Source organism: Mercenaria mercenaria, chromosome 17 (assembly GCF_021730395.1).
Source record: "Mercenaria mercenaria strain notata chromosome 17, MADL_Memer_1, whole genome shotgun sequence".
Taxonomy (NCBI): domain Eukaryota; kingdom Metazoa; phylum Mollusca; class Bivalvia; order Venerida; family Veneridae; genus Mercenaria; species Mercenaria mercenaria.
Genome location: NC_069377.1, coordinates 58,205,584 through 58,232,802, shown reverse-complemented (window position 1 = coordinate 58,232,802; position 27,219 = coordinate 58,205,584). Strand labels below are relative to the sequence as shown.

Genomic DNA, 27,219 nt, shown 5'->3' with positions numbered 1-27,219 from the left:
AGAATATTATTGGATACAGCTAAACCCGGCCATTACTGCATGAATTAAGCTTTAGATGACTTTTCTTTATTTTTATTACAGTACACTTACGTTTTAGTAAATAGTTATTGAATAAAACTCACTAGATCAACATAAATGTCGACAGAAATACGTAAACCTGAAGTAGCTAGCGTACCTTTAGAAATATGATTATTCTACTGTTGTTGTTTTTAGATTTACTTGCTTCACATTTTAAAAATGATACATAGCAGAACAATGTTTTAACATATCGAAACAAAACGATGCGGAATAATTTCACGAGGGCGTAGCCAGAGCGAATTACACACGCGGCGTATAACCGATTCGTAGTGTTGAGACATGTTAAAACATGGTTCTGCTGAATGTTATTTCGATTCTAACATGTCTTTTATGTTAACAAGTAGATGAAATAGAGAAGCACTATTTCATAGCGCATGTATTAGGAGTGCGTAGACGTCTAATGATTTATTTCTTGCGCCTAATAACATGTACAGTATGTGAATTAAAAGTAAAAAAAAAAATCTTTTATATAAAATACTATTATATCAAATATAGAAACACCCTTTCTAGGAGTCTGTAATGCTAAAAATGATACGTCAACGTAACGTCAGATTTCCATGTTTTAACGGAATTGTGCTTGTATTTCAATAATTTCAGTATTAGAAAATGGAATCATTAATGTTCCTCAATGCTTTTTTCGAAAATGCTTAAATCAAATAAAGACTATTAAATGAAATAAAACTTCTTGAACAAAACTTCTTCTCACTAGTAGCATAAGCGGTACAGCTGTCCTCAGTCTGTACTCTTTGAAAGAATTCTACAGACAAATACGTCTGACATGAAGGAGGTTAAAGTGGTGTCAGTAAATGGACGGCGAATAATGTTACTAATTGTTTATAATTATCAACATGTGGGAGGACTGACGTGTAAGACTTACAATCAAACATCATTAAGTCTGCTGTTTGCTGACCATCATGGGTATTAGATTAAGTCTAAAACTATCCAATACTACTGACGTACAGAAGAAACATAAGATATTTCTGTTGCAAAAGTCTGCTTTATCGGAGAAACAATTACGATAGTATGGCGACAGTTTCCGTATTAAATGATGCAGTGTTAATGTAACAATCTGGTCCATTTACGATTATTTACGCTGTCTTTTATTCAAAATACTTATTAGCAGGTTGTTATGCTGTAGCCTCATACTGACTGGCTTATAGATCATGTTTGAATGAATACACAAAATCGCAAAATCGTAAACCTAATCCGTGGCATTTTCTTCCGTTTGTTCGAAATGTCAAGAAACGGATGTACTTTGCGTTTTTATTATGACATTACAGACAACTGAATCTCAGTTTCAAACAAAATATCGTGAATAATAAAATCTGTGAACAGATAATTTGAAAGCATAGTACAACCAAGCAAAATAATAGCAGGTTCGTTTTGAGTGAATCTACGAAATGTGCAACACCGTCCTCACACGCCCCTAACATCGGCTTAAGCGGGTTATATTACAGTAAATACACTACCGGCTATAAAAGCTTACTGGTCTTATAACAATTTCAAACGATTTGCTATCGCTCATCAATTATATTGTATTATAATGTATATTATAAACCTTTAATTAAAGGGGATTTTGGTATCCAACTGTTCGTAAAATATCTGCTTCGTTCGGCTTGGAAGGCAGGTTATCAACCCTTGTTTTTGTGAACTTGACAAGTTTTTATGGACATACTTTATTGATCGTAGCACAAAATGTACAACATCTCTCCAGTTTACTTGAAAAATTCCACAGTGTATCCATCAGGGCGTGGGCTTTTCTCGTAATTCAATCTGCCCGTAATTCTTCCAAACTGAATTTTCCCTCTACTTTTAAGGAATAAGAAAGATTTTATTTTCTTGTATTATCTCCAACAATGTGTGTAATTGATAATTCGTCCAAATGGTGACAGTTTTTATACGAATTTCATTTTTTTTTACTTGAAATATATTTCGTATCGGTATACTCGATATCATTTTTATCAATGATATTCTATATTGTTTTATTTGTTAATTTCTGATTTTCGAGACTAAAAATAGCTTGGTGTTTGTTTTCACCCAAATTTTCATATCTGCATTTAAATCTATTAATAGCTCCTTCGATAGTTTCTTTGCCTTTCTTTGTTGCCGGTCTTGCAGTATTACATTATCTCTTATTAGAGAACTATCATTGATTTGCTTCTTACAATTTAACATCTGTATCTAAATCTACTTTTATCCTTTGCTCTTGTTACTTTTCCTCAGAACAATATCTTATAGTTTCGCTCCTGAGAAAAAACTATTGTTCCTTTACCAGGGGTTTTGTACGCCATGTGAACTGTTCTTTCTTTCTTGTTTTCGTTTTGTACACGCAAAACAGCAATGAAACCATCGTTTTCTCGTTTTCTAAAAAACATTTTTCTTAATTCTATGGTTATAAATTATAGAGTAATTTTCTTTATCTAACACAGGTGCCATTCTCCGCCAATTATATGATGATCATTTCCAGTCTCAAAATTCTTTTCTTTTATATTTTCATAAAACTCGGGTTTGTCTACATTTGGACTATTTATTTGATTATTTATATGAATATCTAAAACAGTAAAGTTTCCATATTTATCTTTAAAACATTCTCTCCTTTTCATTCAATTAATTCTGTAAAGGAGCATGACACCCAGACTCTTACTAACATAACGATAAATAAATATATTGTTGCCCCATTTGGTTTTTATGAACACATCTGTTTTATTATATGATCATCATGCAAACAGATTATATTATAACCTTTTTTCGAACGAATTGGAACATATCTCTTCTTTTAACATTAATATCTGAATGGTAACTGGAAACTGGATGTAACCACAACTATAAATTAACTGATAAACACTAGAGATGATAATACAACGGAAAAACGAAATTAGAAACGAAAAAGAAAACATGACGAATAATTGAATTGCCATACATTATTGTTTACTAGTTTTGTTGGCATAAAGACGATGTTATTATAGTAAATGCTAAATCTGTAAAACGTCAGTCTTCCTACATTTTGTTTCATGTTTCCAATAAAACTACGGGCACTATCAATACATTCACTGATCTGTAAGTTCCATTCGGTATTATGATAGGATTTTATTTTGAAAACAACGAAAAAATACCAACGCTTCCTAGTACCATGAATAGGTCATCATCATCGTCTTCAGTAATTGCCTTACTCTTCAAGAGTATACTCGCAATTTGGTTAAAACTTTGTACACATGCACAGCAGACAGGACTGACTTGGCTCGGAGTAAAAGTGTCTCTATGTACAGCTGGACTGGCTTGGCCCGTGTAGTAAGAATTCTCTGTGTACATCAGGTTAAAAGCTGGTAAAACGGTAGCTGGAGTTTAATTGTTGTACTGGCTGGCCAAGACCGACCTGAAGCCTTCCAGGAATGTCTGGTCAACAGCAACTTGAGGCGGTGAGTTCCAAAGAATGACAGTAGTGGGATAGAAGCTTTGCTGGTAGGTCGATATGCGAGCTCGGATTTGGCAAAGACGTTGGTTGTGCCCTCTGGTGGATCTGACAGGAACAAGTGGTTGGTCTGGCTTGATGTCGACTAAGTTGTGTAAGATTTTGAAGAACATGGTTGTTCTTGCAGTATTTCGCCGGTGTTGTAGTGTGTCCCTTTTCAGGTCTTGTAGCATGCTGGTGTGGTGAAACTGCTAGTCCGAGCATAGTTGCTGAACACAAATCTAGCAGGCCTTGAATGCATTGGCTTTAGCACTGACCGGACTGGAACGGATGTTTTTACGGAGAAAAGATATGGTCGAGTTTGCTTTTTTGGAGATATTGTCGACATGATTTTTCCAGGAGGGGTCGTTTGAGAGAGTGACGCCAAGATACTTTACACAAGGTGTAGTTTTCAGGTTAGTTCCATGTAGACTATAGGTTGTGATGACACGGTTTCTCTTCTTTGTAATGTTGATCACTTCAAACTTCTCTATATTGAAGTCCATCTGCCAGTCCTTCTCCCAAGTACTGAGACTATCAAGATCTGCTTGAAGCTGGTGTCAGTCATCCTGAGACCGAATGTTCTTGTATAGCATGGAATCATCGGCAAATAGACCGGTGCTGGATTTGACCTTGGAAGGTAGGTCATTTATATAGGCCAGAAAGAGTAGAGGCCCAAGAACACTGCTCTGGGAGACGCCAGAAGTGACAGTAGAGATAGAGGAACAAGTACACTGGAGGAGAACTTGTTGAGTTCAAGACGGCAGAAAGTCTTCGATCCAGGCATGGATGTTACCGCGGATGCCATAGTGGTCCAGTTTCTGGAGAAGTCGAGAATGGGGCACTTTATCAAAAGCTTTGGAAAAGTCTAATAAGATAATATCAATTTGTTCGTTGTTGTCTAAGCCTTTGGCGAGGTTGTTGATGGTGTTGATTAGTTGGGTGTCGCAGGAACGTCTCTTCCTGAAGCCATGCTGACAGTCAGTGAGAATGTGATGAGCATCGAAGTGCGACATGATGTTGCTGAAGATGATGTGTTCGAGGATTTTACAGGAGACAAAAGTCATAAAGATAGGGCGATAGTTGGATGCAGAAGAGCGGTTTCCTTTCTTGAAGACAGGCGAGCTGTAGCTGTTTTCCAGTCGTCTGGAATTTTACCGAGATCAATCGATAACTGGAACAGTTTGGCTAGTCCTAGGCTGAGTTCTTCTGATGCTAGCTTCAACAATCTGGTGGGGATCTCGTCTGGCCCTGCTGCCCTTTGTGGCTTCAGATTGTGCAGAAATGTTTGGACACCCTTTGGCTCTACATGTATGGCACAAACTGTGGGAATGGTACTGGGTGACAGAGTTGGACGACAAGATCTGTCTTCATTTGTGAAGACCGACGAGAACTTGTCGTTCAGTATCTCTGCTTTCAGTTTCGCATCACAGTAGGTTAGGCCATCTTTCTTTAGAGGAGACACGCCAAAACTGTCTTTCTTCCTGGTTTTAATGTAGCTCCAGAAAGCTGTCTGGTTTTCGTGGTCGGCGGTCATCATGTCAGAGACGTGTTTGTCATGGGTTGAGCGGCATAGTCGCTGGGTTCTACGTTTAATGTCCTGGTATTATGCACAAGTGCCAGAAACATTGGACCTCTTGGCACGTTTGAACCACCGTTTCTTTAACCTTGGTTCAACAGGTGTACATCTCTACTGATCCAGGGTTGATTAAATCTGGAAGATGTCATGCGTGAGGGGACCTCATCGTAAATGATATGCTGACAGCCGTCTCTGAAGTGTTGCCAAATGTAATTGATGTCCTTGGATTTTGAAAGTTTGTCAATGATGGATTCTGACAGTGCTTTGCATTTTCTCTTGATGGCTTCTGTGTTGGCCTTACCCCACATGTACAGAGTTCTCTTGGGTGGCTTTTGGCGTGTAGCACACATGTTGGTGTCAACAAATACGGCATAGTGGTCATTGATGCCTGGGATTGATTTGCATCTGCTGACTAGGGCAGGTCTGTTTGTGAGGAACAGGTCAAGGGTGTTGTCTCCACGTGTAGGTAAGACTACTACTTGGGCAAGGTCAAGCTCCAGTTCAAGAAGAAGAAATTGATCATTGATTTACTTTCGATATTGATGTCCACAGATGGTGTTTGATGACCAATTGATATCAGGAAGGTTAAAATCTCCCCCAATCCAGATGGTAGAGTTTTTAAATTTCCTGCATATGTAAGAGATGGCATTGAATAAATTGTTTGCATGCGTCTCGTCATTGGTAGTTGGTCCGTATGCGGGACCAATGATGAGGGATTCTTTGTTAATGCATTCAATCTTCTAGGTTTATTGCAATAAGCAATTTGCAAGATGAGAACCATTAAACCTGTCATAATAAGCCCATAAAGACCTTTTTAAATAAAAAGCTATCGATAGCGAGTCTGTTCGATGCATATGACCGTTTTTCAAACCGAAACAGAGCAAATGAAAAAGTCTATATTGGTTTCGGCTTGCATTACATTTCTAGGGTTAAATGCAAAATGAGTTTTAGTGCTTTTTTATCTACACCCACTCAGACTTCTTTCGCATTTACCCCTTGGTTTACAAGTAATTGGACGTTGACCTTAAACTTATATTAGGCTAGCTCTGTGACAAACAATCCTGTCACAAATGGATATATCTGTTATTGTTTTTTATCAATTTGGTTCAGGAGATTTATTTCTGATTATCTATTTTTCTTGTCTTTGATGTGAACGCACATAATGTTAAAATTCAGGTGATAGCGCGGGCCATGTTAAACAGATGCATACTGGCCTGATTTTACAAAAATCTTACTTTGTGTACATATTAACCTCATTCAAAAGAAATGAACCTATACAAATAGGTTTTTCTAGTGTATTCCCATACAATTAACAAAAATGAGAACATATAATTGACAATCAGGATAAAAATACTAGTAAAAGTTAACGGTTTCCAGATATATTAAGGATAGCTGTCTACCTCATTAGTAGTTACATTGATATTTTACCAGTTATGGAATATAATGATAACTATATTAATTTAGAACCATTCCCTACTGTCCACTTGTTTGAAACAAAAACTGAATAAAGGATACAGAAACGTGGGTGGCAGTCTGTTAGACATCTCAATAGATTGTTTTAAAGTAGTAGACCAGTAAGGACAATTGGAAAATTACGTATTATTCATAACCGATTTCGGCATTCTGCGGTTTTTTACGGAAGACCATTTGTGTGTTGAGCTGCATCTACGTCCAAAGAATGCCGAATTGTCTAATTACACGGAAATTGTCGAATTCAGTATGGATGCAACACCTTCTAGTCAGATAAGATGAAATCTTCTCTTCGAATAAGAATTCCAGAGACTAATCAAAAACGTCGAAATCTACGGGAACTGCCATTCTAAAGATCTTTTGTTTTCTCATTGATGTCAAGTCTGATACCTAGGGTCCAAGTTTTGCCAATGGCTTTTGTCGATACATAGGCCAACGCTTTGGTTGCAATCAAAGATCAACATTGTTTTTCTAAAATGTAAAAATATGACGTAATGTATTACTGAACAAGTATGTTCTCATTGCCGACAGCACTGATTCTTTTATTCCTGGTAAATCTAACATAATACGATACGATACGATACGATACGATACGATACGATACGGTACGGTACGCTACGATACGATACGATACGATACGATATGATACGATACGAAACGAACGAAACGAAACGATACAATACAATATAATATAATATAATAAGATTACCATATTTTAATATATCATATTATATTAAAGTATATTTCATTTTACAAAAAAACACGATTGCCAGTATTGATTTTGTTAAATTGACCGGCCGTGTTTGTTTGGTTGGTTTGGTTTTAAATTGCTTCAGCATATATCATGAACGACTTTTTAGCTTGAAAGTGTAGAGGAAAACACCAGGAGCCCCTCGGAATATTTTTGTCAGGCACGGATTGACATCCGGTGGACATCTGACTAGAGAAAGATAGAGTTTTAAAGGTAACATCCAAACTGAGATTTCGAAGTACATTTGTATTTGTATTTGAAGTAAGTGTGAAGTAATATTAAGTGAGATCTTAACCAATCTGTCGCGAAGGTCACTTACTGAAGTGCATTTTCTATTAGCTAACTTATATCAAAACTACGATTCTAACACGATCCGATTCATTTTCCTATTAAACAAAGAAGGCTGAAAACAATGAATTATTTTACAACAATTCACTGTTCTGACGTCACAGTTATTACGTCATAGCGTCAAACGGCATAGCGGTGCGCTGTAAAAGAAACCAATTGAAAACGGGCAAATATTTAATGAATGCCGTCAATGATGTACTTTAAAGTCCTTGGAAACGTGTTAGAATCGAAAAAATATATCTCATTTAGTGATTTGCACTTGAATAAAATCATTGTTTGTCGTTCAGATACGTATTATTATATCACTCGGGCTGCGCCCTCGTTATATAATTCCTTCGCATCTGAACTCCAAACAATGATTTATTCAGCGACAAATCACTAAATGAGATATGTATATTATTTCTTAAATAACCCCATTAAAATATTCAAAACAAATCAAAGAAAGAAATATGACAAATGAAATAATCCTATGTGTCCATTCAAACTATCTTCAATTTAACTGAAAGGAAAATAGAATGTCAATCATAAATACTCTTGGTAAGAATAGATATAAATGGATATTTGTCAATAGTACACTCGTGCCGCAACTTACTTTCACGGAACCGTAATGTCTTACTTGTTGACAATTCAAGACTACGTAAAATTTTACCGTATTACCTGGAGAAGGGAAGGGTAAAGCTATTATAAAATATTATCAAGAAACACAAAATAATAGAAGTTGAGAGTAAAAGCACGGGGAGGGGGTGGTGGGTAAATTGGTTAACCCTGCATAAAACGTTAAGTGTACAACTTTACATGCTGAATAACATTCCTTTAAAGTTTCATGACTCTAGGACAAATACCTTTTGAGATACATGTATGTGTAACAATGTTTTTGATGCTTTGTACATAATTGTGCCACAACTGTTGACTGGTTGATTAAAAAATAGCAGGTGCAAAACTTCATGCTAAATACCATTCCTGTTAGGTTTCATGAGTTGAGGTAAAATCATTTTTCTAAATACGTGCGACACAAAATTATATTTTTAAGCATATTTTAACTAAGTCAAGGGTTACAACTCCAATCTGACTGAATGAAATCCCAAACTAATATGCATAGCTTTACATGCTGAATAACTGTCCTAGAGCGTTTCATGACTCTAGGTCAAGTACTTTTTAGATATGTGCGATACAAGCTTTAGCTTCATTTTGTATGTTTTGAAATAACCAAATCTGAAAGAAGATCCCTAGGATCCCTTGGAAGCACAGAATGCAACAAACCAATATAATAGCAGACTCGGTTAGACCGAGTCCGTTCATGAGAGGTAATGGGATATGCAACAACCCTTACGCTACCTGGCAGCCCAGGCTTAAGTTGAATTCTGTTATATAGCTATTAACTGGACTACATGATCCCAAAGAACCAAAAAAATATAACAACACTGAATTAGTCAATTCAATAAAATAGAAAAGGTGGTAACTCCACAGGTCGTTCAACACGACAAAAACGAAAATGTTGCAGGCTCGGTTTGATTGAGCCTCTTCATGGACGATAGTGAAAATGCATGCTTCCGTCCACGCCCTCTAGCCCCGGGTTGAGCAGAACTCAACATTTACACATGCTAAAAGTACAAAAAGCAATTTAGAGACATCCGCAGATGTATTCAAACGGCGGTGAACATGGAACCTTCAATGATACACGGATTGTGGCGTGTAATTCCATGAAAAGCGGCGTTTGGTCCCCAGATAAAGTAATGGGTTTGCCCCAAACGAGAAAACAACGGGCAGAACTAAACAAACTGGAATTTAGAAAGGGGATCTGAGGTTATGGAGCCTGCATATCACAGGAGCTGTCAAAAGACAAAATTAAAAAGCAGGCACCATATCAAAGGGGTGATTATACAATACCCAGGGCTATGAAAGCGGGAGTACTGGAACCACCCAGGCCGAAATGGTCATGCTGAAAAACTAAACAGTACCAATAACACGACATAAAAGAATCCTGGTTTGGCCGAGTTAAATCCCCAACTACAGATGAACAACTTAGCATCAGTCCTTTATAATTTTATGACTATAGGTTAAATACATTTAAGATATGCGCCTCCGCCCCCTTCCCCCATCATAACCACTTCCCTGGCCACAAAAATATGTTTTATGATATTTTGACGTTTGCCGCAAGTAAGTTAATTATTTGTTCAATAATTATCCTTTATCTTTCCTTCAATAAAGAAAATACCTGAAAAATTTTTATCTAACAAATGTACTTTCTATATGTTCCATTTAAGGCCTCACCTTTTAGTGATATCTAGGCTTCAGTGGATAAATAACAATTTAAAACATACATCGCAATACCTACGTGTTTATTGCATTTGTTAGTTTTAAGTGTCTACGTTTGAAAATAGACAGCTTAAATTTTAAATATCACCCAACTAAATGAACCAGCCTATGCCTTGTATACTGAGTAGCAAGAAAATAAGTGTAATATTTTATTTTGTATGTAATATTGAGTAGAAAGAGATTATTTAATAAAATACATATACATTATGTGTGTGATATTAACACTTTCCAAAAAAATATAATCCTGTATAAAAAAAAAGTTCTTTACTTTTCCAAAGAATCCCAACCATCTGTCTGTATCTCTTGATTTTGGTTCTGACGTCATATCATCATTCTAATTCAAAAGGAACAAGAGGCCCAAATGGGCGTAAGTCGCTCATTTTAGGGGGACCGAGGCCTTAATACCTTGCTTCTGTTTAGTGATGTTTACATTAAAAGTTATTTAAAGGTTATTCTTATTTCTTGCTGCGGCAGGCTCTAAACGCAACCAAGCAGAACCATTTGAGCAGCACTGTGAGACAATCTTACAAGGATGCTGCATAACAATATTGGTGAAGATCTATAAAGGCCTTTAGAATAATGCTTCAGACCAACTTTGATGAAGATCTGTAAAGCTGTTCATGAGAAAAGGCTATTTAATAAATGATTTTTGCTTCTAAGTTTAGCGCCAGAAGCCCCGTTAAAGGGCTGAGTGCCCATTTGTGAACAAATTTGAGAGCGGACCTTACAATGATATTACAGACCAAGTTTGATGAAGATCCATCAAGCGGAACATGAGAAGAATTTTCTAATGTTTTACCATTTCAAGCTCTGGTGGCCCTTAAAAGGGACGAAGAACCTCAATTTGAATATACTTGGGAGAAGACCTTACAGACCAACCTTTATTAAGATTTGCAAGCGAGTCATAAGAAGAAGTCGTCAGAAGATTTTTCTATTTTAACTCTAGCGGCCTTTTAAGCTTCAACAGCCCCTGAAAGTAATCTATATTTAACTCTGATATGCCACTAAACTTTGATACAGCCTAACACGCATGGTATAGTCTGAAAAGATAAGAAAGTATTTAGATACAGCCTCACACGCAAGGTGTAGTCTAAAAAATAAGAAAGTATTTTGATACAGATTCACAGGCATGGTGTAGTCTGAAAAGATAATCTGATACAAGGTCACACGCATGGTGTAGTCTAAAGATAATAACCTTATACCAGAGCTTTCATCACAAATACTATTGTCAATTCCCAGACAGTTAGCGAAACTGCTGACTATAAATACAGGACATGAGAATACATAATTGACAATCAGGATAAAAATACTAGTAAAAGTTAACAGTTTCCAGATATATTAAGGATAGTTGTCTACCTCATTAGCAGTTACATTGAAATTTTACCAATTATTGAATACGATGATAACTATATTAGAGCCATTCGCTACTGTCTACAGAAACGTGACTGGCAGTCCGTTAGACATCTCAATAGACTGTTTGAAAGTAGTGGACCAGTAAAGACAATCGGAAAATTACGTATTATTCATAAGTGATTTCGGCATTCTCCGGTTTTTCTACGGAAGACAATTTGTGTGTTGAGCTGCATCTACGTCCAAAGAATGCCGAATATAACCTTATTAACAGATTCCGAACAAATCAATGTGAAAATGAAATAAAATCCATCTGTACTTTAATTTTATTGAAAGGAAAATAGAATCCCAGTCAACAATTCTTTTGATAACAAGATTTATTATATACTTATATAATTTCTGTCAAAAAGAAGGCTTGTATTTCGCAAACTACTTTCATTTAATATGCATGACCTGACACAGTTCTATATTTAATAGCGCGCATAAAAACTTCATTCATTTCAATTTTTATACATCGACAAACATTTAAGATTTCATTCGATAATAAAACAACAAACAAAAAGGTGAAGGTATATAATAAAAGGGTCACTACAACACTAGCTAGATCTGGGATTCCCAATTATACCAATTTGATTAAAATCTCGATCTTCTCGTACACGAAGATCTGACGGTGGCCAGTTCTTCACTGCTTTCGCCCCGTATCGGATTTCCGAAAACGGTATTTATAGTTCAGCCAATGAAATTGCTTGTTACAGAATTAAGGTAAGCTCAACCTTCAAAATGGCTCTGCCCATTTTGCTTTGAGTGCTATCAAAGCTGTTTGGAAAAAAGTTAAAATAAAAGAACTAAAATCTAAACAGTCAAGTGACGTTTTTCACGAAATAATGAACTGGAAAGATTGTGTCGCGGTCGTCATAAGAATTATAAAAGCGTGTTAAACACACTTATAAAATTGGAATCCCGGGCTCATGAGGCTAAATATAGATTTATTTGGACTTCTACTTTCACTTAAAAAACTTGAAAGCAAGGCGTTGATTGGTTAATGGAAAGGTCGCGAGAAAGTGATCTCCGACGCGTAACTGTCAGATCCTCATGCGTAGCGTTATTGAGGAGATGATTTTAATCAGATTGCTATTATACTAACCCTATCATATAACTAGATATGTATTTAAAGTACACTCGTGCCCCAACTTACTGTCAAGGAAACGTTGACAATTCAAGACTAGGTAAAATTGCATTATGTTACCCGGAGAAGGGGGGGGGGGGGCTAAGGATAGTAAAAGCTGACAGATAAAGCATTTAGAGGGCGCCGTGGGTCAATTTGTAAACCCTGCCTAAAACTATAGATGTACAACTTTACATACTGAATAACATTCCTTTAAAGTTTCAAACTCTAGGACAATTACTTTTTGAGATATGTGTAGCAACATTTTTAGATACTTTGTACATGCTTAACACAGACAACACTACAGATGAACAACTTCACACGCTGAACAGTAATCTTTTATTTTTTATGACTCTAGATTAAATACATTTTTGAGATATATGCCCCCGCAAACCCGCCACCCACCTTCCCCATCACAACCCCTTCTCTGACCTCAAAAATATGGTGGGCGATATTTTGTCGTTAACCGTAAGTAAGTTAATTATGTGTCCAATAATGATCCTTCATCTCCCCTGCAATAAAGAAAATACCTGGAATTTTTTTATCTAACAAATGTACTTTCTATATGTTCTATATACAGGTTTATTGTATTATACACATGTAAGAGGCTATAAATATATTATGTCATTTAATGCCAATAAAGTTATGTTATGTTATATAAATCCTCACCTTTTAGTGATATCTAGGCTTCAGTGGATAAATAACAAATTAAAACATACATCACAACACCTACGTGTTTATTGCATTTGTTAGTTTTAAGTGTCTATATTTGAAAATAGACATAGCTGAAATGTTAATTATCACCCAATTAAATGAACCATATAAAGAGTAAGTACAGCGAGATGAGACAATACCTCAAACACAATGTCGGCTTGTTGTTGTTGTTTTTTCTTTCTTTCATATGTGTTGCTTTTTGCTTCTTTGCACGTGCACAGTATCCTTCATAAAGTTACATTGTCACGCGTGTTGGTACTGCTTAATTAATAGGTACCGCCATGCATGGTGTGAAATACATAGTGTTTGTGATCTTCTTTTCTGTTCTGTTAAGTTATCCATCATGAAACAATACCGTTAATTTACAAAACATTAAACCTGCTAAACTTTTATTCTTCCCATAGTCTTTATCAGCTTAAAACAGAAATTTTAAATGACCGTCAGGTGGTCGTAAAATGTTTCCCAGCCCCTTTCGATTATTGCGTTAATTAAGCGTATGTTTACTTCCGTAATATTTCGAAATAAAGTCCACACCTTAGCTATTTTCGAAGAAAAAACTAAATACAGTGATTTTCTAAACTAAAATAGGCATTATATACACCAAATGTCATGTATGAAAAATGTTTTTATTATGTCCTTAAAGACACATCTGACAGTTTTCTATATGTATATAGGCAAATATTTTCCTACAGACAGAATTTCTTTAAACTTTGTGTACTGACTGAGAGTCAAGTTTAAAACGGAACTATTATTAAAAATCATAGGTACCGATTGATTTGCTATAATTGATGGTCAGATCTTTGCATTTCATTACTTAGAATTATACGGTCATTACATTTATATGTGTAGATGTGCGACTATATTCGATTGTACTGACACTACACGAAGTGGCACGAAGTCGCTCAATTGAAACTGACTTTTTATATTATTTTAAATTAAGTATGACACATTCAACAACTGTGTTTAGTATAAAAAACATAAAAAGCTCCAGTCCCCACATTTATACAAATTTAAGAGGTCCTTACAAGGTCCTAGGATGCTACATATTTAATGAAGATCCGTTGGGAAAAAAAAGTCATTAAAAGATATTTCTTCTTTTAGATAATGTTCCCCCTTAAAAAGGACTAAGTGTTCCCATTTGAAGAAATTTAACAGAGCACTTTACACGAATTTTAAAGATCTTTTATTTTTGTTTGGGGTTAACGTCGCACCGACGCAATTATAGATCATATGGCGACTTTCCAGCTTTGATGGTGGGGGAAGACCTCAGGTGCCCCTCCGTGCATTATTCATTACGATCGGGTACCTTGGTAGAACCACCGATCTTCCATAAGCCAGCTGGATGGCTTCCTCACATGAAGAATTCAACGCCCCGAGTGAGGCTTGAACCCACATCGGTAAGGGGTAAGTTATTTGAAGTCAGCGACCTTAACCACACGGCCACGGAGGCCCCGTTGAAGATCTAGTTTGATGAAGATCGATCATGCACTTCATGAGGAGAACTTGTTTACAGGTATTTCTATTTTTCGCGGTAGTGGCAAAAATGGCGCTAAGAGCTCCCATTTGAACCAAATAAAGGGAAAACTGTACAATGATGGATATAGACAGACCAATCCATCAAGCAGCTCATGAGCAGAAGTTATTTGAAGGGTTTATTTTCTATTTGTAGCTCTAGTGGCCCCTTTAAAAAGTGGACGAGTGCACCCACTGAAGATAGATTTAGCAGAAGACTTTATAATATTTATATAAAAATGCCATAAACTAAGTAAGGCACATCCTTGGATGTATTCATACGGCAGTTTACATGGAACATTCAATGATACACAGGAAAGCAATTCCATGAAAAGCGGAGAATAGTTCCAAGTAGTAGTCATTTAGACAGCCGATTTTGCGATATTGTTGCCAATCAATTGTTACAAATTATTCAGAATTCAGAATTCTTTGTACCTGGGTAATAACAATCTGCGTCTTGTAGACAGTGACAACTGTTAGATATATGTCTTCCTTAGACATAATCTGACAGTTACGTGCAACAACTTATGTAGAATATTTAAATAAATGTATAAGACAGCGATCTCGCCTTGGTACACAATGTTTAGGATCTAAGTTGTAAACTTCTGTTTCGTCACTACATCATCTCTGTTTTGCAATCATCGCAACAGATCCTGCATGGATGCAACCTCATATTTACGAGCCTTGGTGATCGAGATCGAGTATTTAAGGTTAGTGACTTAGAATCACTTTCTCCTCACCGCTGTGAAATCGAAACGTCGCATGTGGCGTTTAACTCTTTTAAGTGAAGGGTCGGAGGATTGGTGGTTCTACCAAGGTACCAGCCAGTTATGAAATAATGCCCGCACGTGCACGTGTCATCTTCAGAATTACTTATAAATGAGCCGTGCCATGAGAAAACCAACATAGTGGCTTTGCGACCAGCATGGATCCAGACCAGCCTGCGCATCCGCACAGTCTGGTCAGGATCCATGCTGTTCGCTAACAGTTTCTCCAATTCCAATAGGCTTTAAAAGCGAACAGCATGGAGCCTGACCAGACTGCGCGGATGCGCAGGCTGGTCTGGATCTATGCTGGTCGCAAACCCACTATGTTGGTTTTCTCATGGCACGGCTCAAATGTGTCAGTTCAACCTTAAACCCAACGAACATCTTATGATGAAGCATCATGACATCTCAAGGTACACTAATGTTACAGAAATAATTAAAATCGACCTTTCTAATAACAATTTATTTCACTAGTTTTTTACATTACAGAAATAAATACGCTACCATACAAATTATATCAAACTACCATTAGAAGTAGTTACGGTGTTACCGATTATGGCAACAGTGATATAAATCAACTGAAACAAACTTTATATAACATTGGTTAAAATGATCAGATGTGAAGCGTTGAGCAACCTTGCTTCTGGCATTCTCTTTTCTAGTATCTATCCGCACTGTTTCTGAAATGCAGCTGAAATGGTTGAAATATAAAATTAAGGTTATTAGCTATTTTATGTCATCTCTTAGTGCATATATCAGTGATAGTAATTACTTTTAGTCAATAGATAGTAATTACTTTTGATTCAAAAAATATCAAATATATCAACAGAATACCACATTCATGAGTGTCCCATTTTATCTGTTTGATAAATTCAATGTGGAAAAACACAAATGTTATATTCCATTTTTATAACATGTTAGCTCTTTTCTTTTACTTACTTAGTAGTGACTAGTTCTTTTTGACTAACGTCCTGTATACTGAAACCGACGTAAGCCTCAAAATGTTATTACAATAGTGTTATACCAAAATATGAAATGGTTTTATTTTACTCCCAAGAAATCAAATACATGATAAAAGATAATACGGCATGTTTGACAAGATTGATAAGTTCCGTGACAATCATTTTTGTCTTTTGTAAAATCTAGAAAATAAACTTATATACATGTATGTAATTACAGTGACAAAAATGTAACACCAACACTACTAATGCATCAGGTTATAAATGTCATGACCTCAAACGTTGCCAAACATGAATTTACCAATTTTAAAGATATCTATTCAGCTAAACCTCACAATTGTAAATAAAATGTAACAAAATCATAAAGAGTTATGAAGACGCAATTTAACTGGTAAATGAACTAATAGTAAACATTTACCACATCGTCAGTAGCGAGCAACTGGTTGCAACTTGCTGGTATGTTAAATGCTGTTGGATCTGTAATCCCCTTTGTAACGTTCTGATACAGGCTCATACGCATTACATAGTCTGAAGAGATAAAAAAAGTATTTTGTGCGTATCACACACATGATGTAGACTGAAACGATAAAAAGGTATTTTGTACGTATCACACACATGATGTAGACTGAAAAGATAAAAAGGTATTTTGTACGTATCAAACAGGTACGTTGACACACATGATGTAGACTGAAAGATAAAAAGTATTTTGTAGCGGTCTGATACAGGCACACATGCACGATGATGTCTTAAAAGAGTCTAAATGTAATAATTGCTTGTTACTTAAAATACTTAAGGTAACAGAGAAACAAACTAGCAACTATAACATATGTATAAACAATAACAAATTTGATTTTGAGAAGTAACATTTCAGATACCTTGAAAATGCTAATTAGCCACCGAGTCCAATTATGATATACAAAATGAGTTCAAATCCTGTCCTGGTCAAAATTGAAGTCCAATCAATATCAATTCAAAAATTTAAATACAATCTAAACTAAATCTAGTATATCTGAAGAATATAAATCCTTTCTTTAAAGTTATATATATACACTGGTAATACTTTGTTATAAGAAATGCAGGAAAGCTTTTCAATAAGATCTTGCTTATATTCTACCTGTCCTTAACCCTTAGCCTGCTGGCGGCAAGTGATTCTGCCTTTGCGACCAGTGCAGACCAAGATCAGCCTGCACATCCGTGCAGTCTGATCATGGTCTACACTGTTCGCTATTCAGTCAGTTTCTTTTTGGTAAGCACCCCTTTAACAGTTAATGGTACTGTCCAAATTTAAAGATGGACAAGTTCATTATAGAAATTTAGCAGGGTAAGGGTTAAACAGCTTCCTATTTAAAGCATCATTGAAGTTTCCAACACTTTCATGTATATATAACCAAAAATAAAAAAGAAGATTGTTGGTAAAAAAAAAAACAATAGAAAAATCCAGATTTTAAAATAATGTGATCATTTTGTTGACCAGTATTTATGATAGAACCGTCTGGAAAACCATAGATGAGCCGTGCCATGGGAAAACCAACATAGTGGCTTTGCGACCAGCATGGATCCAGACCAGCTGCTCCGCGCAGTCTGGTCAGGATCCATGCTGTTCGCTAACGGTTTCTCTAATTGCAGTAGGCTTTAAAAGCGAACGGCATGGATCCAGACCATACTGCGCGGATGCGCAGGCTGGTCTGGATCCATGCTGGTCGCAAACCCACTATGTCGGTTTTCTCATGGCACGGCTCAGATATAACGTATTGACATAAATGGTGTCTCAAATCTAGAACAGGCTTTACAGTAAACAATGAGTCGTCAAAATATAAAAATAATAAAGTGAAGCATAAGGGGGAATGACAAGTACATAACAAAAATAAAAATGTATTTTGTACTATTCTGATAAGGCACACACGCATAATGTAGTCTGAAAAGATTAAAAAAAGTGTTTTGTAACGTTCTGATACGATGAAGTCTGGAAAGATAATATAAAACAGGCTCACAAGCATAATGCATTCTGAAAAAAAAATCTGATGTAGCATCACGCTCGTGACAATGATGTAGCTTAAAATGAAATTTCGCTGGAAACGGGTATGTATGATCGGGAGAATAACATACAATGCGCGTGTTGTTATCTCAAGAATTTTAATTCATTTTTGCCTCTCCCTCCTCCATTTCTAAATTGGCTTGGGCACTTAGTTTTACCCTTGTTATCGAACATAAAAGGATTGATGTTGTGCGTGGTGATGTTGTACTACGATTTCACTTTGCAAGACCAGAATTAGTAAAAATATGCTTAAAGGATATAAAAATATGTGTCGCAAGTATCGCAATAAGTGTTTGATTTGGGGCATGATACAAGTAGTTGCATTCAGTATGTGAAATTGTGCATTTATGATTTTTTTTAATTTTGGGATTAAATGCAGCCAGAAAACGGTAATAGTCCTTGACTTAATAACAGTAAACTTAAAGGACATTGACGTTTGTATAACACGTATATCTAAATGGTTTTGCATAGACTGATAAAACCTTACATAGTATTATTCAGCATGTATTTAAAGTTGTACACCTTGGTCATCTTTTGGGAAATTCACTCAGAAATACCAGATATATGACCCTTGACATTCCAAAATTTATATAAAGGACCGAAAACGTTTTGCTGTCGTATGTGTTTCAGGAAGTTGGTCTAGAGTCATGACACTTTACAGGAATATTATTCAGCACTCGAAGTTGTGTATACGAAGTTTTATGTTGGGATTTTGGAGTTATAGTCCTTGACTTATAGCAATAAGCTTAAAGGGTATAAACGTTTATATCGCAAATATATTCAAAAGTATTTTACCTGGGTCATGAAAACTCATAGTAGTATTATTCAGCATGTGAAATTGTTTTAGGGGACTTGACCAGAGTTATGACCCTTGTCTCATTTAAAGTTGCGTTAAGAGTCTAAATGTTTATGTTGAATATATATAGTATAGTAAGTATTTGACCTAGAGTCATAAAACTTTAGAGCATGTAAAATTGTGTACCAGGGGTTTTATATAAGATTTACGTTCCCCATACCAATCCAAAAATGTTTTTCTTTTTCAATACCTTGATGTTTTGAGGTATTGTCATGCTGTGACATTAGTGTTAAAAACTTTCATAAAATTTGTTTTAAAAATGTTTAAAAATGGTTGTATATGTAAAAACTCGAACTTTGTCAATAATTTTAAAAGAACAAAAAGAATTTACATGCTGTCATTATAAAAATGTTTTATTTCGTACTAAACATTGATAAGATCTTGCAGTGTCAAACTAATTGCTATTATACGTCTGTTAATGGTCTTACTGCATTTTATTATATAATCTTAATATCTGTTTATGAGATAATAATCTTTTGACACGCAAGGACAGAGGTCCCTGGTCGCGTGAAATCACGTGAAATCTCACTAGGTATCGCGGTATGCGAGATTTGTTGCTAGGGGACATATAGGTTTCCTGCAATATTATTGGTTGATTTTATTGTTGTTATGAACATCATAAAAAGTCAATGATAACAGTAGATCAGAAGAGTTTTACCTACGAAATAAGAAGGGCATATACTTCTGTGTTTCATGTCGAGATATCCGACTAGATAATTACAAAGTTTTGACTAATTTAATTGTGTTTATAGAAATTATTGTTATTATGTGGACATCCATATATTGTTGTTGAAAACTGAATAAAAGAAGAAACAGAATCTGGATTGTTATTCCCTCAATAAATGCGTTTCCAACCTATTTGAGTAATTCTACACAACTGAACAAGTAAAATTTGAAAGTTCCGTTAAGCGCGCTAACTTTCCTACACACCTCCATAATTGAAGCGTTTATTGCACCATAAGGTGACAATGTGAGGGGCACCATGGTTCAATTGACACATCCAGTTTAGACAATGAGCCCGGACTGAAATATTTCAAACAAATAAACATCGATGCACAACGACTTATTTCTTGCGCACGATAGAGTTTGAACAAAAAAAGAGGATATATTGTAACGTTCTGGGACCAGTTTCGCGAAGCCTACTTGGGACAAAGTTTTGATTTATTAGCAAGATGTTTTATGAACACCGTTTAAAGTAAATTCATTTAAACAATACGGTTATTCTTAGAATATAAACAAAACAAGAATAAGATAGATTTGTTTTAAAATTGAATTAACGACACATTTTTAAAAATATACAAGTTATATCCTATGAATTATATGTGTTTTAAAAGTCCATACTTATAATGAGACTTATGAACTTTTGAGAAACGGGCTCCTGATGCAAGTCCATGCCCCTTTTATGATATAAAAACTCAAGAAAAGTATACATAAACAAAAGTGAACAACACCCACATTCATACTACACTTTTAATTCAGTAAAAGCCTGATTTGGTTTGAATGTTATTTTTTCATTCTTCTGACAAGTATGACCTAGGAAAATGGCCTACATTATGGTTCGTAGATGTGTGTTATGATTGCAACAAAAACTACGTGATAAAAGTACAGTAATATATTTTCTGTTCAAATTAATATACCTTTAGCTTATTAGTTCGTGACAAAATTCAATGACTACATTCAATTTAGCAAACTCTTTTCTATCTCTAGCAGATGCGTCTATTATAATGCTCATTAGCTTTTAACATTAATGTGTTTTTGTCAAGTAATATTTTTGGTAACTCATTATTACAATACGAACGAATATTAGCCATATAACTCTACTTTATTTCGCAATTTATCGTTTCATTACAATGTCACAGAAGCCGCTATTGGCAGCTTTGTTATATTATTCAATTTTTATTTGATAATGTTCATGAGAGATGGGAAATTAATATCAATGATTATACGATCCAGGCTGTTTGGTAGGATTTATTGATAAAATAACCATTTCTAAAAGTTTATAACGTGGTCGCCTGCCAACGCGATGCTGTTTTCCTTATGTGTGTATAGAATTTGTTTACTTTTTCCATGAATGTTTGTATACATACTCATTATACACATTTAAGCTATAATTCAGGGAGCTGATTTCCTAGAATGTGGCTTAACGTTTAAGATCTTTATTCCTGGTATCAATCTAGAGGTATATAATTTTCACTGTTGTTATTATTTTTTGATACAGATATTATATCTGATTTTAATCATGACCATACAGCCAGAATAATTATAGCAATAAACATGTATTTTCTGATTGTTAACGCTACTGTTAGTGTTTAAAAGGCTGTCCGTTTAAACCGCTATCTAACATGCCGAACACGTGCATTAGAGCAACTACTTTATTGTGTTACAGGGCTGATTTAAAGCAACTATCAAAGGCACTGAACATTCTTCATACCTGGTCCTCCTGTAATTCTGGACTCGGACAGGGGTAGACAGTCATCTTTGGTCACTGAAATGCGTTTCGAACCGCCATTTACCTTGTCGGGAACAAACCAGACTTCTGCCATAACACCGGCTGGATATGAATGTGCTCCAAACAGTGTAGCATCATCTGCAGTTGGGAGAAGATTTTTAACTATATTTCTTTAAGTGAAATGTCATTGTCAATACATGTCACACCAAATGATAAAACATTGTGGTATGAAGAAGTCGTGTTATAACCATTAACTGACCGTGTTGACCTCATGCCGGCTGATATAAAAGTACTGGATGCAAAAAATATCCTGCATGTAATGTTTTTCATTTATCATTCAATTCAATAATATATCTATTTTTATTGATATAATAGCAAAATGCTCCCCTTGAAATGAAAACAGATTTTATGGAAGAAACTGTTATTTTTTCTCCATCCAAATGCTTATTGACAGCTTTCATTCATTGAGTTTATTACTTGCTGTACATAAATCAAAATGCACAAGTATGATAACTATGTACAAAATTAGATATTTGACCTTGCTCTTACCTGGGAGATGATTTGCGTCTAAATAATATATATGTTAATATATTTATTTTATTATAGTCTCGTCGATGAACAATATACATGGAACAACAGGCTCATGATGACCCTTTATCGCTCACCTGTTTAACTTGGCCTTGGAATCATCAAGATAAACATTCTGACCAAGTTTCATGAAGATAGGGTCATAAACATTGCCTCTAGAGTGTTAACAATATTTACCTTTGTTTTTAGCGGGTGATCTAGTTTTTGACCCCACATAATCCAGTTTCGAACTTGGCCTATGAATCATCAAGATAAACATTCTGACCAAGTTTCACGAAGATAGGGTCATAAACGTGGCCTCTACAGTGATAACAAACTTTTCCTTTGATTTGAATGGTGACCTAGTTTTTAATCCAACATTACCCAGTTTCCAACAATTTCGAACGCCTAGGAATCATCAAGATAAACATTCTTACTAAGTTTTATGAAGACAGGGTCATAAATATGGCTTATAGAGTGTTAACTTGTAACCTTTTCCTTTGATTTGAGCTGGTGACCTAGTTTTTGACTCAACATGACCCAGTATCAAGCTTGGCCTAGGAATCATATAGGTAAACATTCTGACCAAGTTCCATGAAGATAGAGTCATAAATTTGGCCTCTAGGGTGTTAAGAAGCTTCTCCTTTAATTTGACCTGGTGACCTAAGTTTTCACCCAATATAACCCAGTTTCGAACCTGGCATAGGAATCATCAAGATAAACATTCTTTGCCAGTTTGTATCAAATCAAATCATAAATGAAAACTCTATATGGCTGAAAGTGACAAAAATTTTTCCCCTTCAAGGGGCAGTAACTCTAGAATCCATGATAGAATCTAGCCGGTTTTCAAAAGGAACTGAGATCTTATTATAACTTAAGTTGTGTGTAAGTGTGGTTAAAAGCAAATGTAAAATGTCACTTCACAAGATAAAAATTAAAAAGTTTTGGCTCTTTCGGGGGCCAATAAGGGGCCGTAACTTCGGAATTTATAACTGGATCTGATGGATTCATCATGGAAATCAAGATCTATTGCTGTTAAAGATATTTTGCAAGTTTGTACTAAATCAAATCATAAATGAAGTCTCTGTATGGCTGCGAAAGAAAAAATAGCACATTCTGGCCCTTTAAGGGGCCATAACTCTGGGACCTATGATGGGATCTGGCCAGTTTTCGAATGAAACCGAGATATTATGCCAGTAAAAGTTGTGTTTAAGTTTGATTAAACTTGATTACAAAATGTGGTCTCTATCGTGTTCACAAGAAATTGTGAATGGACGACGAACAGACGGACGGACGGACGACGAACAGACGGACGGACGGACGACGGGGGATCACACAAGCTCACCATGTCACTACGTGACAGGTGAGCTGATAAAAACACGTTCTCATGTTAAAACATGTTACACTTAAAACAAACATATAACTAAAGTACATTATTCATACTAATAAACTTTGATAATGTGGCAGTTGAGTCCAATAAGTCCAGGGGTGTTCAATGATAATCCGTCATAGATCTATTGTAAACCAAATATTGGATTTACCTGTATTGGAAATTAAACAGTGTCGATTGTATTTAGGTCAACTGCCACATTATCAAAGTTTATTAGTAAGTGAATTACAAGGGACGTCCAATAACATCTACATAACTGTGTGAATAACAGTCACATTTTATAGCAACCAATTGTTATCATGCATACTGATACTGCTAATCCAAGGTCTGAATACTGCATTAAAATGCTTAGAATAAGACATCGAGAACTGAAAACGGGCGCAAACGTGTACGATTGAAAAAGTGGTTTAAAATTTTTACACCTATCATATAATTAAAATTTGCATATTACAACTATACTAAATTAAATGTTAATCTCAATGTAAATGTATTTTGACATAAAGTTGGACAGAAGAAACCATCAAAAATAAAAATGGAGTAGTGCAAGTCTATGAGAAGGTGTGATTATGAATAATTACTTTCGAGTCAGCTATCATGCACTGCAATGTCTCGAAATGGAAAATATCAATAGGCTATTAGCCCATTATGGCATAACAAGCATACATACAGATATGACGAACAGTGAAAACATATCTATAATTACATACACTTCAATGTGGAGAAGATCTAACAAATAATTTTACGACCTTTTCATTTAACATAAATGATTTAAATTATGTTACAATGTTTCTGTTAATAACATCAAACTATATAAAATAGTGATATGGTAGACACATTCTTATGAAGAAAAAAGAATGTCAAAAGATTTAAGGAATTATACATCTATAAATTCTGCATTTCTTGGTGAAAATTATGATTGAAAGTCATGCAGTTGCGTTACATTTAAATTGTCAAACGATACATAGATCTACATGTAGCTAAAAATAGTCGGTCACGTGGGATGTACGTTTATCAAGCAAGTTTTCTGACTTGCAGTACATAATATAGATACAAACATAGTTTCAAGATAGATGTAAATCATGATATTTCCATTCGCCCTTTTCTTTTCCATTGAAAACCATGACGTTCATTTCGTATGAACAGCAAAAGGAAAGGCGAGAAAGTTACGTCAACGCTGCTTAGTGATAACGGGCCGCTGTTTTGACGACGTCCGCGTATAGTCAGGGAAAACGTTCATTAGGTGACGTCGCAGTTGTTCCGTCTTGTGAACAGAATGACCGGGAAGCTGATTTTAATGTTAAATGCAACAAATGTATGCAATTTATAATATAATCTTGTGTACAAATATAAGAAATGAAACTTTTTCTGTTCATGCGAAATGAACGACAGAATATGATCGGCAAATTAAACATGAATCGCTAGCGCGATTCATGGATTTGCCGATTCTATTCTGTCGTTCATTTCGCATGAACACCGAAACAAAATTCTTAATTGTAATTTAAAAACTGTCATTATATTCCATCATATAGTTTGTTTTTATATTTCAGAAACACAGACTGCACATTTTGCCGTTTTTATGTAATTATTGCAAATAAATCATAAAGGGAAAGAATTAGCCGTTTTCACTATAATGATATTGGCAGATGGTTTGTAAATGAAAGCAATTATTCCTCCTTAATGTTAATTATCTGTTCAAAACAAACATAAAAACTCCTTACCTGGTATGCATGGTGATTCCATTGTAGAACTTATGTCTTCTGTCTTACATTTTTGTGATATAATAGTGTACTTCTTTCCCTGAAAAAAAAATGAAGTGAGCATATTATAAGGGAGAAAATTTAGAGTACTCTGTTTAGATAAAACATTTTAGAGCTATTCCCCTTTCTCTGTGTTGTAAAAGCTATTTAGGTTGGAAAAAAAAAAGAATAAACTTCTTGAATGAATTATAAAATTATCGGAACGGTTTATAATGAATTTAAAAAGACAAATCCCTCGGTGGAAAAATGTGAAGTTACTAATGATGAATTACTACGCTCATTTTCTGCACTTTAATGCTTACAACATGGAATGCAGACAGTTTTTCTCGGATAAAAAGAGTTGTTTCTTATGTTGACAAATTCTTGTTTGACTTCTCAATTGAAAAAAAAAATACAAAAATCATCACTACGTACAAAAAAAGGGGTTTCAGCTCTTCATATAATACATGTATACCTCATTGTATTTGATGATAGTTTTCGTTTGTGTCTTAACATGAGCTGTTCTGTTGTCTAACGATTCCAAATAAGCTATCTGTTTCCCCGTATAGTCGAAATAAAACTGTCTATTACCATACGCTAATGATGCTGCGTCCAAGTCCCTGTTATACTCCCCTATCAAAACATAAGCAACATCTTCAAATATCAAACGGTCTTCACCTCCAACATTTTACATAGATAGACCTAAAATGTGCAAATGGACCAAAACTTAGAAACAGATTGCTGGAGTCTATAAAATCGACCGAGGCATACAAAATGAGCATTTCTAAAGCACGAGAGTTTTTGCAAACGTTCATTAAAGTTTCATGAAATCTCGTTATCTGTGTTCACAGATCGGAATATATAATTAGAATTCCAGTGGAATTTTCTACCCTAGCAACCGCAGTACAACTATAAATAAACATTAGAATAATCTAGCGTTGTACAAGTAGTGTATAAATTATTTGTTATAATTGTTTATTAGAATGTGAACAAGTTACCGGTAGTTTCTACGAGATTCGCAGTCCATTGATCAGGAAAACAACAGTTTGCAGAGGCTAAAGCCACAACTGTTGATGTAAACACCACAACTACAACACAAATATTTAGAAATTTAAACATTTTGCTTAGTGTTGTATCATCATAGTCCAATTAAATGTTTAACTATGACTCCCTGGTGTCCTTAAATCTGGACTTTGGGTATCTAATCATGACTTAATCTAATCATAATACAATAATATCGTTCAATATTTGTTAATGTAAATAAGATGTTTACGCGAACTAAGTATTTCGCGGTAGTGTTGGTAATCCATGTTGTGAATTTAACTAGTAGGTGTACAATTTGTATGCAAAATTCATGCTTATTATATGCTGGCTACCGAATATATATATTTTTTCATCATTTTCTGTAAATCTGACTTAAACTTACTTGTTTATGATTGTCTATCGTTATACTAAATTCATACCCTATATTTTGTTCATAGGAGATATCTTCTAAGCTTTCCACATTATATGTAATTATATCCCTTTTCTTCTCAAAACATATGATATTCAGAGCAAAGTAACATCATGCCAAAAAATGTATGAGAAGACATAAAAGATAAAATACATCTAGTTCTAGCCAATCTATGTTGTAAATGGTTTAATTACCAAACATGAAAATTGTTCAAAAATGTCCTTAGCTTACTGCAAGAAAAGTATATGAATCGCAAATGTGCTACATTTCGTCTCA

The 27,219-nt window shown here is 35.1% G+C and overlaps 1 protein-coding gene across 1 annotated transcript; it reads right to left on the bottom strand.

Annotated features, from left to right (window-relative positions):
- Positions 1–15,942: 15,942 nt before the first annotated feature.
- Positions 15,943–26,675, bottom strand: LOC123537623 (uncharacterized). Its single transcript, XM_045321458.2, has 6 exons — positions 26,489–26,675; positions 25,966–26,123; positions 25,473–25,551; positions 21,780–21,935; positions 16,876–16,985; positions 15,943–16,189 (listed from the first exon to the last, which is right to left on the bottom strand). The coding sequence occupies exons 1-6, from the start codon at positions 26,607–26,609 to the stop codon at positions 16,157–16,159; spliced, it is 657 nt and encodes a 218-aa protein (XP_045177393.2). The 5' UTR covers positions 26,610–26,675; the 3' UTR covers positions 15,943–16,156.
- Between the last annotated feature and the right edge of the window lie 544 nt (positions 26,676–27,219).

Bases quoted from the DNA above. Each gene is read 5' to 3' on its own strand.
- LOC123537623 (XM_045321458.2), bottom strand. From the start codon at position 26,609: ATGTTTAAATTTCTAAATATTTGTGTTGTAGTTGTGGTGTTTACATCA. The intron at 25,552-25,965 runs GTATACATGTAT...TTTTTTTTTCAG, and splicing joins CTATCATCAAATACAATGAG to GGAAAGAAGTACACTATTAT. The intron at 21,936-25,472 runs GTAAGGAGTTTT...TCCCAACTGCAG, and splicing joins GGAATCACCATGCATACCAG to ATGATGCTACACTGTTTGGA.